Raw genomic sequence first — 13985 nt, 5'->3', positions numbered from 1 at the left:
AAGGAGAATAGAAATGACTCATGGACAGATGAAAAATATAAGAAAAAAAGCAGGATAAGAGGAGCTTGAATTTTTCTTTCTGCTCCTAATCTCTCAACCTCAATGAAGAAATGATTATACTGGCTCAAAGACTTGAAGAGGGAGTTTGGAGCTTGTAGATATGGAAGAATTCTTTTGAGAGGGTCCTATACCTACTACCTAGGGGTGGAATTGGCAAGATTTTCCAAATGCATTTTTGTGTTTGAAAGCAGTGAACCGTGGCTCAACATTTCATAGGTAGAGGGATAGAATGGTCTAAAGACCTTAGCATAGAAAATGGCTTACTGTGTTCTGAGATCGCCTTCCAAAGATTTATGATACCCCAGCATGTTGAGGAAGAAGCAAAATCATGCAAACCCTGGTGTGGCATGAAAGACATAGAGAAATCTGTGTATTATGGAGGTACTCTGAGAATGGCAACAAGGGATAAGTCAGTGACATCTTTCATGGACTGGTGACAGAGATCAATTGGGTTGATGGACATATCAACAATGTCATCACTAAATCCCATCATTTCTCTTTTTAAAGTCACAGAACGAATTATGTAATATCTGTTCTCTGAGCAGTTATTTTATTACAGCTACGTTCAAGATGCACATATTTCATTTTTCACAATTACACTGCATTTCCATCTCTGGTATGCCTCTTTCCACTGTACTGGAATGATCAGAGAGGTGATACAGGAAAAGAATGATATCCCCAAGGATGCCCTTTCACCTTTTTATCATCTGGGATCTCAGAACAGCAGAATACAGTGGATGCTGAAACATAAAAGTGTAATAGTAAAGTGATTGAATTGCTTAAGAAACAGTGATTTCAGCAACGCAATTATGCACTGTATTATGTGACGTTGCATTGCCTACCTTTTCCTTCGTACCCCCTCCCAATTCCACCTTCATCCTAGTTCACCTATATGAAATATCACTTGATCATCTGATTGGGATCATTGTTAATATCACCACTTGGATATGGTGAAAGCAGGATCAACATCAGTATCCAACATCAGAAAGGAAGGCCTCAGCTTTGAGGACTGTTTCTCAGGCTGTGTGATCACAAAGACATCCAAACCCTCTGCTATGGCTTCTGATCAGCTTTTGTCAGCCCCGGAATCTAGCACTGTGTCTTCTTAGGAAAAAATAATAATTTTTTTGGGGGGGTATTCTTTTACAGCATGTATACTGTCTGCTAGATCCCCTCTCTGCATTCTCCATAATCTGTTCATAAAATTTCAGATGAGGTTTCTTGATTCTTTATTTCTGATTCAGATTGGCTGACATGCTAGGTCAAAACCAAGAAGGTGGTAAAGCAGGGTAAAACTTAAAGACCTAGATTTTAAATCACTTACCAATCAGAGAATGTAGGTAGAATTGGAGGAGAGAATTTGAAAGGGAGATGTACTTAGAATCAGAATGAGAAAATCAAAGCATTCATCACAGGAGTGATTCCTCATTTACTTATTGTTGCTTATTCTCTACTGGTGTCTCTAGCACTTAGGACAGTCCTGGCAAACACTGCACCATCACAAAATAAACATTGAATGAATAAATGAACACACTGAGTGAACACTCCATCCCTGAAGGTTTGCTAGCTGAAACAGAGTGACCATTTGTCAGAAATGATGCAGAAGGATTTGTGCCCTAGGTGGAATCTAAACCTCTGCCTCTAAGATTCCTTGCAAAATTGTATGACTTCAGTAATGTCAACTCATTCATTCTAGATCATTTCTCTAACCAGAAAAGTAATACATAATTGGCCAATGTAGTGTCAAGTGCTTCTTAGTATTATATGGAATCCTTGAACATTTTTAAAAAATAAGCTGATGTGGAACTTTCCCAAAGAGGGGCTTATAGGTAAAACTTTTTCTAATCCTGGTAATAGTAGGAAATAAGGTAGAGAGTGCGAAAGATATTGAAGATCCAAGTGGCCATCTCTTTCTCACAAAACCACTTGGAAATGTTTGAAGAGTCGTTTGTCTGTGAATTCAGGGTAGTGGAGATCATCAAAGCACTCACGTTTTTCCAGCATGGTACAACTCGAAAGCTTTGTGGAGTTGGTCAAAAGGCAACTGATGGGTTATTAAGGGATCTATATTAATTTTATTTTGCAGGTAATCAGTCACTAGTTGGGGAATACAGTCTCTGGTTTTATAATCTGCAAAACAACAACAAAAAAAGGCTATTGTGATAAGATTTGAGAAATGCCAAACCAACCAAAAGGAAACAAGTGTAAACTTGTGATGGAGATTTTCTTCTGAAAATCTGACATTGAACATGAAAGATAAATCATTTATACATCAGAAGCTATTAACTGCTGTTACTAAGTGTGGCTGCTACAGACAGTTCTGTTACCTAGAATTCCTTTAGAGAAAAATTGGGTCAGTATTCACGTGTTACTGGGTTGAAAAATGGTCATTTTAAACTAGCAGTTTATAGCCCACCTCCTGGGCTTACCTTTACCCAAAATTTCCTCTTCTGTGTATTCATACACACATAGAGATGGCATTGGGAACTACGTGCAGATGGGAATGTTAATTGACTGAAGCTGTTGGTCAATAATGCTCAGAAATAAGGGCTCCTCTGGGAGAATAAAAGCTGGTACCAAAACTCCAGGTTGGTGCATATAATTATCCAAAAGATTTGCTGCTAAAGTAGCAGAATAAACTTTGAACTCACCAGCATTTGGAACTGAAGTTGACTGAATTGTTTGAAACACTGGCAAAACCCAAAAACTATTTTGTAGGAGATAAAATTTGTATTTGAACTTAAAAAAACCTATTTAATTAAATTAACTGAAGTTGATTTGCAAAGCTCTCCGACTTATTGGAGAAGTCTTTGAAGACCTCTATCATTATAGCTCTGTTTCCCCAAGAGGAGGAATTTTGAATTGTATGTTTCTACAAAGTCAAAAGGGATTTCATGAGAGCAACCAGCTAGTCCCTTCTGTTTGTTGACCTACCTCCTAAAACACACACCCTTCAGTGTCCATCCAGAGATAATATCTGGTGCGTTCAGGGAAAGCTGTGAATTTGATGAAGCCACCCCAACCATCAGACAGACACCATAGCTCTGGTGGCAGGAATCCCAAGCAGCAATCTGATAACAACAATAATGACCGTAAGTGCCTTCCCACACAAGTAACAACTACCACCAGAGGTCGAGGGATTGTGTTCCTAGATCTCGAACCTCTTCCTGGCCAGATGCTATCTCAACCTCACCTTCAACACTGCTAGTGATGGGATTTCATTACAGAACCAGTAGAGTTTAGTGGGAAAGACTGTGCTAGCTGTGTGACCTTAGGTAAGTTACTTAACTTCCATATGCCTCAGTTTCTTCATTTGTAAAAGGAAGACTAATACTGCTTACTTCATAGAATTGTTATGAAGATTAAATAATTTACCATTCTTAAGACATTTAGAACACTATCTGATATATAGTGAGGACCATATATTTATTAAATAAAATTACTCACTGCCTTTGCCAGACCTTCTCACTTGCCATGGTTCTCTAACTCATTTCTATTAAAATAAAACATATACATATATGGGTGTGTGAAGCTTTATTTATTTTTAATTCAGTTTTGCAGGGATGTACAGTGTACTTTTTCATATCTTATATATTTGTTTTACTTCTTTTTCTGGCTCATTGTCCTATTGTCTTCCTCCTTTTCTCCATTTTGCCTTATTTTCTCTTTTACCTATGTTACTACCTTTACTTCCTTTATTTGTCTATCAAGTATGTTAGGTACACGATAAAACATATTAAATGTCTATATATTCTCTCTTCTGAACTGTAAGATCCAAGAGTGTAGTGCCTATTTTGTCCACCCTTATATCCCTAGGACTTCTGATACAGGACCCATAATTATCTTGTGAGTTAAATAATGTTTATACTTAAATATAAGAGTATATCTGAAGACCTAGGAATAAAGAAAAGGGAATACTGGTATTATGGCCTTTTGAATGTTTAAATTTTGTGTATTATAATGACATATCTTTAAGTATATATTACTTTTATTTTTAAAATAGATATTTTAGAGTGAATTTATATTCCATTTTTACATTTGGGGTCCACAGGTCCAAAATGTATGTTCGGGAGAGTTTATACCCATCTATGTGAGGATATTTAGCATGTATTTCTCACTCCCGCCCCACCCTTTTTAAGCATCTATGCACTGTGCCCTAAGCCCACCTACCATCGTATCACTGAGTCCAATGGCTTCAAAGGCAAAGTCAACACCAACTCTTGTCATTTCCATGACTACCTGCTGGACAGGTTTCTTGAGGTTTCGAGGGTTGAGACAATCAGTGACCCCTAATGCTCTTGCCCGGGGAAACTTCTCATTGATGTCAACCCCAATGATCCTAGAAGCACCAGATGCTTTACAGCCCATGACAATGGCTGAACCAACTCCACCAAGTCCAAAGACCACGCACGTGGAACTGCGAGTGACCTACAAATTCACAAGGCATGTTTGTATTAGAAATCAACCCTGGACACATAGGTAATTAGAAAAGCAAACAAAAACAACCGTTGGAACCTTTGGAACTGTATACAACTATTGAACATTTTGATGTTTTCCAGGCAAATCACTATGACACTCATTAACACGGGTAACTTCCTCACCTTGGCCGAATTTACAGCAGCTCCATAACCTGTAGACACCTCGCAGCTTATGATACTAACTTTATCCATAGGAGCAGCAGCATCAATTTTTGCCACTGCAATCTCAGGTACAACCGTATATTCAGTGAATGTGCTTGCACGGAAAGAGTGATAAATCTTTTTTCCTTTGCAGGTAAATCTGCTGGTCTTGTCCAGCATTAATCCAGAAGAAGGTAGAACACTGTTCCGCGGTGACAGACACAGTTACAGGTGGCGGCACTGACACGTGGAATTATAAAGACAGAAGAGAGCACATTTAGTTACAGGTCAGTGCTTATACAATATCAGCAATTTAATAATAGAGTAAGGGGTAAATTACTAACTCTTGCTTCTCACAGAAGTTTCCCTTGGGATGCAAACAGGAACTGCATTCTCTACACTGTGGTATAGTGAGTGTGAGGACTTTATCTCCTATATATAGAGAAATAATAATATGAGTATTAGTTTAAAATATTACTGGGTCAAAAATACAATAGTATGTTTATAAAAATTTCATTGGATGGCTTGAAAACTTGCTGTGGGCAGATTATGGTAGCCAGCATAACATTGCCCATTGCTGTTTTCTTTTTAAGTTTTCATTTAAATTCCAGTTAGTTAACATGTGGTGTAACATTAGTTTCTCTTGTAAGTTTAGATAAGGCACATCTTAACTTCACTGGCTCTTAAAAATTCCAAAGGTAGTGGATCTCAAATTCAGGAGAACTTTTGCTCTCTTGTCCTTTCTCCTCCAACTCTTTCTCCTCCAACCCCTCATTGTTTTACACAAAACTTTCACTGGAATTTTTTTTTTTTTTTAAGCTAAAGAGGAGTTAGAGCATATATCTCTTCTGTTTGCATTATGTTCTTGGAGATAGACCGTGCCTTTTTACTTTTGTCGCCTTTCTGTGCCTAGTGTCAGATTCAATGTAGGTATCTTGTAATTGTTTGCCAAATGAATTCCCTGGTAAGAGCTTCACAAATATCCTGACCATGCCCTTTATTAAGTCTCTTTGTGTGCCTGGTTCCAAGTTGTGAGTTTCTATAGTATCTTAATCTGTGTGATTGCTCTTCTTCACTCTAATCATTTCAGACAGGCTAAGAATAGCTATGTCCAGATCTTTTTTGGTAGTCTGGGGAAGAACATATACTTGCTTTCTTTGATTCTTTGAAATATCATCATCATCCTGTCAATGAAAATTCAAGTTTGATATTCCAGTTGATTAGAACATTCATCTGTCAAACATTCTAATGCGTTCTAACCATGGGACAGGCACTGTGGTAAACATGTGGGGGATACAGTATGTAAGGAGCAGTCTCAATAGTTTTCAGTCTATTTAGAAGTACACCTATCTCAACTCTCATTTAGTTATGGATATATTCTTGGCTCAGCTACTGCCCCTCTCAATTGCTAGAGAAAATAGCAGAGAAACCATGTGACTCTTGGAATGACTGAATACATTTAATATAATGATATGTGATTAGTTAGAAGAGTCTAGAGGTAAACCAGTTTTTTTTCTTCTGTAAGTGTGTGAATGCATTTTATTTGTTTATTTATTAAAAAATTTCTTTTAATGTTTTTAATTTATTTTTGAAGGAGAGACAGAGCATGAGTGGGGGGAGGAACAGAGAGAGAGGGAGACATAGAATTTGAGACAATCAGTGACCCCTAATGCTCTGAGCTGTCAGCACAGAGCCCGATGCGGGGCTTGAACTCACGAACTGTGAGATCATGATCTGAGCTGAAGTCGGACGTTTAACCGACTGAGCCACCCAGGCACCCCAGTGAATGCATTTTAAGTTCCTTCTCTGTGCAGGGGAGCTCTTTGGGAGGCTGTTTGTGGGAAGGTTTCATTACCCCACTTCCTACCTGGTTTCACTGAGCTCACTCCTTCGTCAATACTCTCTACAATCCCAGCTCCTTCATGGCCTGGGATGAAAGGAAAGTTTACGGAGAGTAATCCTTTTACTGCATGATCATCAGTACCACAGATCCCTGTAGATATCATCTGCATAAGAATTAAATAGCCAAGAATCAGTTGGTTTGGAATTTTCCTTTATCTTTTTCTTTTAATCTGAGACTGATTATTAAAAAAATTTCTTTACTTGAACTGTGTCATTTGATCCCTATTACAATGCTCAGAGGAATACAGGGCGGATTGTATCATTCCCAATTTAGAGGTGAGGAAAGGGAGATTCAGAGACTTAGAATGATTTGTCCAAAGTTACGTGGCACATGTTAAGACCTGGAAATAAACTTAGATTTTTTTGAAATCTACTTTGTACATTTATGTCATCAAATAGTTTTGAAATATGATGGACAATCACATACAATGAAGGACTTTTTGCCACATTATCAATAACACCATGATTGAGAAACAAAGAATTTTAGGCCCATACCGTTGAATGTTTTTCCAATGCTCTGGGAAAATCTGTTTTTAACATTTCAAATTTATACATTGAGAGCATTCTTTAAATTAATAATGTAACAATGAATTTAAGTTAAAATTAACCATTGCAAAATTTAGTTGACGTTGTGAAGTTTTAAAACTTTCTTAGTTAATGGCCTGAGTTTTCTTATCTGTCAATAGACCTGACCCAATGACATTGGTCATAAAAATGAAACATTTCATGTACCGTAGCCCCTAAGTTACTGCTGTGCCTGGGTTGCAGCCAGAAAAGCCTATGCCTGAGCATATTGACTAGTTCTCCAGTGTGTGTAGTGAGAGTGACAGCATTTATAGCTGGAACACTGGGAACAACTGTGGTATATGATCCTGGCAAATGAAGGATCCTGGTGAAGAGAAAGTGCTCATGAGAAATATGCTGTGGTTTTGGTTCCCACAGTGCTAAAATGGCTTCAAGATGCTGTCAAAGGCTAGAAGTGTTGTTTTAGGTATGCAGCAGCCTGGAATCTCCTTATTACTTTGGTTCTACATATCAAATAAGAGTATGCAGTTATTTTGGGGAAGTTTCCCATGGCATAAACTGGAGGTGGAATTGACTGTTCTTATGAACAGACCCAGTCCTTAACCTTGATTTGTTCAGGGTTCAGTGTGATGTTGCTGAGTTTCTTGCTATGCAACTTCTACCTTGGTAGCCTATTGTGGATTTATTATTTAGGGGGTAGCCTTTGTAGTTAAGGAGCCTATCAATGTAAGAACAGAGAATATTGACTAATTAACTAGTAAACATTTCAGCAGATGGTGACCCAGTACACAATAAGGACGAATTAAATGCTGTTTGGATGGATGATAAATAGAAAAATACAGCTTCTGAAGAGCAGTCAGTTACCAAACTTCTTTCTTTGTGTACATTCTTATCAATTATCATTTTGTTCTTTACCATGTCTCATTGGTGAAATAAAATCTTGAGTGTAACACTAGACATGGACTTGATAATGTATTCAGTGTTCCCAAATTCTCCTGTTTTGTCTTTCACTGCCTGTCTGTCTTTTTATACTTCCCTCCATCACCTTTTCCTTTTGGCATCTTTCCAATTCCCTTCATTCCTTGTCTCTGTTACTTCTGTAGCCATCCTCCTACACCTTTGACTTTGATTAGATATAGTATGACTAGATGCATATGGCATCCAGTATTTGTCTTATTTATTAAGTCAAGTGTTCAATTTCCTGATCTCAAATTAGAAGATAGGTGGATATTAATGTTTAATTAGGAGTAATAATACTCCTAATCTTGGGTATTTAATGGTTTTATAAAATTTGGGATGTATTAATCAAAAGTTTGATTTGAGAGTGGCCAGAAACCGTTGACAGGTCATTGTTTTCCCATCCCTGGTCCAAGCTCTGCTCAATAATTGTTAACTCTTCCAAGTCACTTTGAAGACTATCATGGAGTCCTAGCTGCTCATTCCTAGAAATTGAAATTTACCACACAGTGAACTTTTTCAGACATTTTCTGAGGTTATCATGTGTGAGTTTCAAACAATAGAGATGGAACATTAGTCTGTTAGTCATTGCATATTCATTTGTTGATATCAATTTTGCATCATTGAAGTAGGGGGAAATGCAGTTCTTGTCGCCTTTCCCTCAATGAAAAGAAGTTAGTACTTAAAACACCTTCCAGGTCACATTGTGAAGTATATAGACCTATGATGTTATATAATTTAAGTAAAAATTTCAATACTTAAAAAGTAATTATGGTAGATGAGTAAATTACCAGTATTTTACAAATATTAAGAATATATTAAACATTCATTACCTCTATTCATTTATCTTAGTTTAAAAAATTCATTTTACTAACAGAAGTGGACAGACCCCAAATGCAAATGTTATATGTATTACATATAAAATATGTTTCATTTCATGAAACAGGATTTCCTTACATTTACCTACAAGGGTAAAAGTTAAAAGACTTAAATTTACCTTAATACGAACTTCCCGAGCCTTTGGTGGATCGACTTGTACTTCCTCAATTGCAAGAGTAGAACCTGTTTTCCACACAATGGCTGCCCGGCATGTGATTGTCTGTTGACACCAGGACAACAAAATTTTTGTGAAAAAAATTAATTTTTATTCTGATCATACAAACGACACTCATTTGTTATAATTAGTAAAGTACAAAAATCATAAATAAAAGATCACTGCAATTTTAGATGCAACCTACTGAAATTTTAGCGTATTTCCTTCTAGTCTCTTAAAACAATTTTGATACAGTAGAGATCATGTCTACAGTTTTGTATTCTGCTTTTTTGCTAGTGACAGCCACCATGTAATGACCATTTGTCATTTACTTGTAAGTAGGCATTTTCTCATCACTTCAAATGCTTTGTAATCAGAATTTTAACTATTTTTCTTAGTAATCACTACACCCAGCGTGAGACTGAAACCCATGACCCCAAGATCAAAAGTCATGTGCTTTTCTGACTGAGCCACCCAGGCACCCCTGTAATCAGAATTTTAAATGGCTACTTTTGGGGCACCCGGGTGGCTCAGTTGGTTAAGTGTCTGACTCTTGATTTCAGGTCAGGTCTTGATCTCACAGTTCATGGGTTTGAGCCCCACGTGGGGCTCTGGGCTGACAGGGCAGAGCCTGCTTGGGATTCTCTCTCTCTCCCTCTCTCTACACCTCCCCTGCTCGTTTGTTCTCTCTCTCAAAATAAAGAAATAAACATTAAAAATAAATAAATAAATGGCTACTTTGTATTTCATCATTTGAATGTTCCAGTTTGCTTAGTAACCACTTATAAATGTAATCATTTCCATTGTTTTGACTGTTCCAAAGTCTAATGTGATAAACAGCTTTGTTCATAATTTTGACTTGCCTGGTTTCCTTAAGTAACAATTATTTTGGAAAAGATAGAGACATTGCTAAGGCTGAATTGATTTCCAAATCTCTTAGTAGAAATGTTTAATAATTTGGCACAATTCCTAGAAGTAAAAGAATATCTATATCATCATTTATCCCACCCTCATTAGCACTGACCATAGTCATTGAAACCAAAATATCTAATAGACACAAAAAATCAATCTCTTTTACTAGTATTTTTTGAATGCTAATAATATTGAATATTTTCCATGTTTATATTAGTCATACACACTTTCCTCTTTCGTGGAGTATTTGGTCATAGAGTTAATGTATGTATCTACTCGCATCTTGGTGTTTTTCTCATTAATCATTTGACCTCTTTACACATTAAAGGAATAAGTTATTGTCTGTCAACTTGCTGTACATGATTTTCCCTGATTGATATTTGAACCTTAATTTTTGTGCATTTACGTGCGTGTGTGCGCACATACACACATTTAAAAATTTTGGTTAGAGGGGTGCCTGGGTGGCTCAGTCGGTTAAGCGTCCGACTTCAGCTCAGGTCACGATCTCGCGGTCCGCGGGTTCGAGCCCGGCGTCGGCCTCTGGGCTGATGGCTCAGAGCCTGGAGCCTGCTTCCGATTCTGTGTTTCCCCTCTCTCTCTGCCCCTCCCCCGTTCATGCTGTGTCTCTCTCTGTCTGAAAAATAAATAAACGTTAAAAAAAAAAATTCAAAAATTTTGGTTAGAAGCTTCTTTTCCTTTGTTATTTATCCCATTTTTATGCTTTGGAAATTCTGTCTGTATAGAGACCAAATAAATATTTCTTCTCTTTCTAGATTTTTATAGTTTGACTTCTAAGTGTTTAATTCTTAAATCCAACTTAAAATCATTTTTTTGTGCGATGTGCAGTTATAGAATCTAAATGAATTGTCCTAACATGAACTCTTGATTATTTCTTTCATTTATGCTTAATTAGCCCCTTTACTATATACGTAGAAGTTCTCACATTTACAGGTTTCTCTCTGGAAGCCGTTTCTCTTGTTCCATATATCATCCTGACAGTTCTTGCAGCAGTACCGCAATGATCAAATACTTTACTTTTGATAGAGCTTAATATCTGGTGGCCCTAGTACGCTTTATGATTTTATGTATGTTCCATTTGCAATTTTTCTGAGCTAGTAATTGTAAGATATACTGAACTGACTGACTCTGTTATGTCTCCAAGAAATTTAGATAGAGGAGATAATATATGTATTATATTACAAAGAAAAGGGACAAATGCCACAAGAGAAGTTCAAATAAAATTATATAGAAAAACACTACTTCTTTCTCAAGATGAAATAATTCTGCACCTACCAAACTCCAGTAAAAGTGTATACTTTATGAAAAACGCTTTCCTAATTTCAAAGTGGTACACACTCAACGCAAAAAACTTGGAAAGCTCAGACACGTAAAGGGGGGCAGAAAATGGCAAACCTGGCACTCAGCTATTACTGTTTGTAACATTTTATGTTAAGTCTTTCCAATTGATATGCTATGTGTGTTTGTGTAATCATACTAAGAAAACTATTTTACAGTCTGTTCTTGCACTTTGCTTTATAAGTATTTTCCAGGTAATTTAAAATAATCACTTAGGACTTTATTGACTAATATATCAGAATTTATTTAATCAGTTTCCTAGTATTTGACATATCTTGTTTCCAGTGTTGTCCTCTTAAAAACAATGCCATGATTAACCTATTTATAAAAACAACATAATTATTTCCTTGGAATAAATTTCCGGGTCAAATGATAGACACATTTTTAAGCATTTGATACAATATTGTCAAACTATCACCCAGGAGGTTCCTAAAAAGTTAGTCTCCCATCAGTGATGCTTGAGTTTCCACAAGTGGGAAAACATTAGGTATTGTGGTTAAAAATCCTTGCTAATCTGATTGGAGGAAATGGTTTCTTTACTTGGTTTCAGTGTATACTTTTTAGATAACTAATGGAAATGATATAAATGTATTTTAAAGGTAGCACTTACTTTGCCCGAAGTGTCCATGATGAATTTTCTTTCCATGGCACCCTACAGGTCTACCCAAGAGAACTGCACTTCTTCGACTCTGCTCCTGGGCAAACTAGACAGAGTAGTTATAGTGTTTGCACACCGGAAGTTATTAAACATAATTACATAATCACACATCAGCGAAGGGAAAACCAGACAAGCAAAGTGGTTGGCAAATATGGGAAGGTGAAAGACAGAAAGGAGTGTGGAAGAATGATTAGGGAGGAAGGAGGTTGAAAACAAGAATGCTGAATGAGGAGAGCTTGAAGGGTAGGGATGCATCTGAAGACAGTGTAGGGATTATTTAAAAAAGTGAATCAAGTGAAAGAAACTAAGAGAAAGATCAACTACTAATTAGTTAACAATAAGAATTTCTGGAGTTTCAATTACATGAAAGGTACTGTCAGATCCAGACAATGAGAGTATAACACGGGTCTCGGGGAGTCAAAAAAGATGGAAGAGCACAAATAATGATCCAAACTGCTTTAAAAAGGCTGAGAAAAAGTGACAAAGATGGTAAGTGCCCAAGGCAATATGAGGTCATTGTGAATGATTAGAGAGTTTTATTTAGGTGAGACTTAGCTGCATCTGGACGAATTTATATAACAAAATAATTTATATAAAATAATTTATATAATATATAAATATATAAAATAATTTATAAAATAATGGGTAGCATATTCAAAATGGGGGTTTAAGCTTCATCAAGGTATTCATCACGTTTACATTTTAATATTTTTTTACCGCAGTGTTTCTTCACATCAGGATGCATAAGAATCAATCCTCTGTGGGAGGTTGTTAAAATTTGTAGTTCTGGGCCCTGCCCTCAATATTCTGGCTTCTGCCAGATGAGGATACCAAGGCAAATATTAGACCAGAAAACACCAAGGCCCCATTTATTAATTTGCAGAGTAAGAGCGTGAGTTCTTTGGTTGGCTGCTTAGGCTCCCTTGACTCACATCTCTTAGACATTATTTGTCGAGAGCTTCCTCAGAGGAGGCCAATGAAGCAGTTTCTTTGCTGAGAACATATTACTGTCATAGTTCACGGCTACTGTAAGGTGAGAGTAATTTGGGACGGGATGGATGTGGGGAAAAATTTGGGACAAGCTTCAATAATTACTAGGTCTCTAGGTTTGGAGTTTTTCTTGCAACAGAACTGTCTTAACCCCCTAATTAGTTAGTTATAAGTTTCATTTGAAGGGTTTTGTATCTGCTAATGATTCAGTAATCCTCAGGGTCCTGGCTATAGAAGCACTGCTTCTATCTTATCATACAGTCTAGGGACTTGCCATTCCCCCCAAGGATATTTTGAAGCTCTTCCTATAAGACTTGGACCTTATCTGAGCTAGAGTGAAGAGACCTGATTTCTTTGCTCTAAAACCTGGCCAGGAGAATGCTCTTGGGAGGCATTCCAGCTGACTATGATTTATATAGTCAGGCAAGATGATACAAGAATGGAGGTGCTTGGATGGGGTTGAAGGGACTTAGGTTTGTTCGTTCTTCTCTCTCCTTAAATGACCTTGCTCTACAATACCTTAGTTACCAAGCTTTTTGCAACCATGCATTAATCTTGGAACCTACACATTTTTCCTGTTCAGCAATGCTTGGATCATGTGATGCTCAATATTGTTTGAGAAGATTGACTGGAAGGAATGATCTGATGTGAATGATCTTGTTCAGAAGGGCTAGTTTGGGCTTGTCTCTGCCATAGCATCTTGCTAAAGGCTAAAACATTAGAATTTTTTTCTTCCAAATTGCCTGCATTTATAGTTTTAGTGGGCATGTGATCTGAATCCTGAGATGGCAGGTGATAATTGACCATTTAATTGCTTTACTACAAAAATCTATCTTCAAATCAAGGATGGTGGAATTTTTATTGCTTCTCAGTCCCCTCTACTCAGTGAGTCCCACAGTTCAGGGATATTAATGAACCATTTTCCTTCTGGGACCCAATTTTTGTGTTAGGGCTCTTTTCTTTCCAAGTTACT

At 37.0% G+C, this 13985-nt stretch overlaps 1 protein-coding gene across 1 annotated transcript; it reads right to left on the bottom strand.

Annotated features, from left to right (window-relative positions):
* Positions 1-589: 589 nt before the first annotated feature.
* LOC131507290 (alcohol dehydrogenase 6-like) lies at positions 590-12096 on the bottom strand. The gene is made up of 9 exons (XM_058721836.1): positions 11975-12096; positions 9061-9162; positions 6547-6685; positions 5024-5111; positions 4662-4881; positions 4231-4488; positions 3005-3131; positions 2052-2214; positions 590-800 (listed from the first exon to the last, which is right to left on the bottom strand). Exons 1-9 carry the CDS (start codon positions 12008-12010, stop codon positions 776-778), a joined length of 1158 nt encoding a protein of 385 aa, XP_058577819.1. The 5' UTR covers positions 12011-12096; the 3' UTR covers positions 590-775.
* Positions 12097-13985: the final 1889 nt, after the last annotated feature.

This window comes from Neofelis nebulosa, chromosome 3 (genome assembly GCF_028018385.1).
Source record: "Neofelis nebulosa isolate mNeoNeb1 chromosome 3, mNeoNeb1.pri, whole genome shotgun sequence".
NCBI lineage: Eukaryota > Metazoa > Chordata > Mammalia > Carnivora > Felidae > Neofelis > Neofelis nebulosa.
Note: the sequence above shows the minus strand (reverse complement) of the source record. Positions and strands in the feature narration are given on the sequence as shown.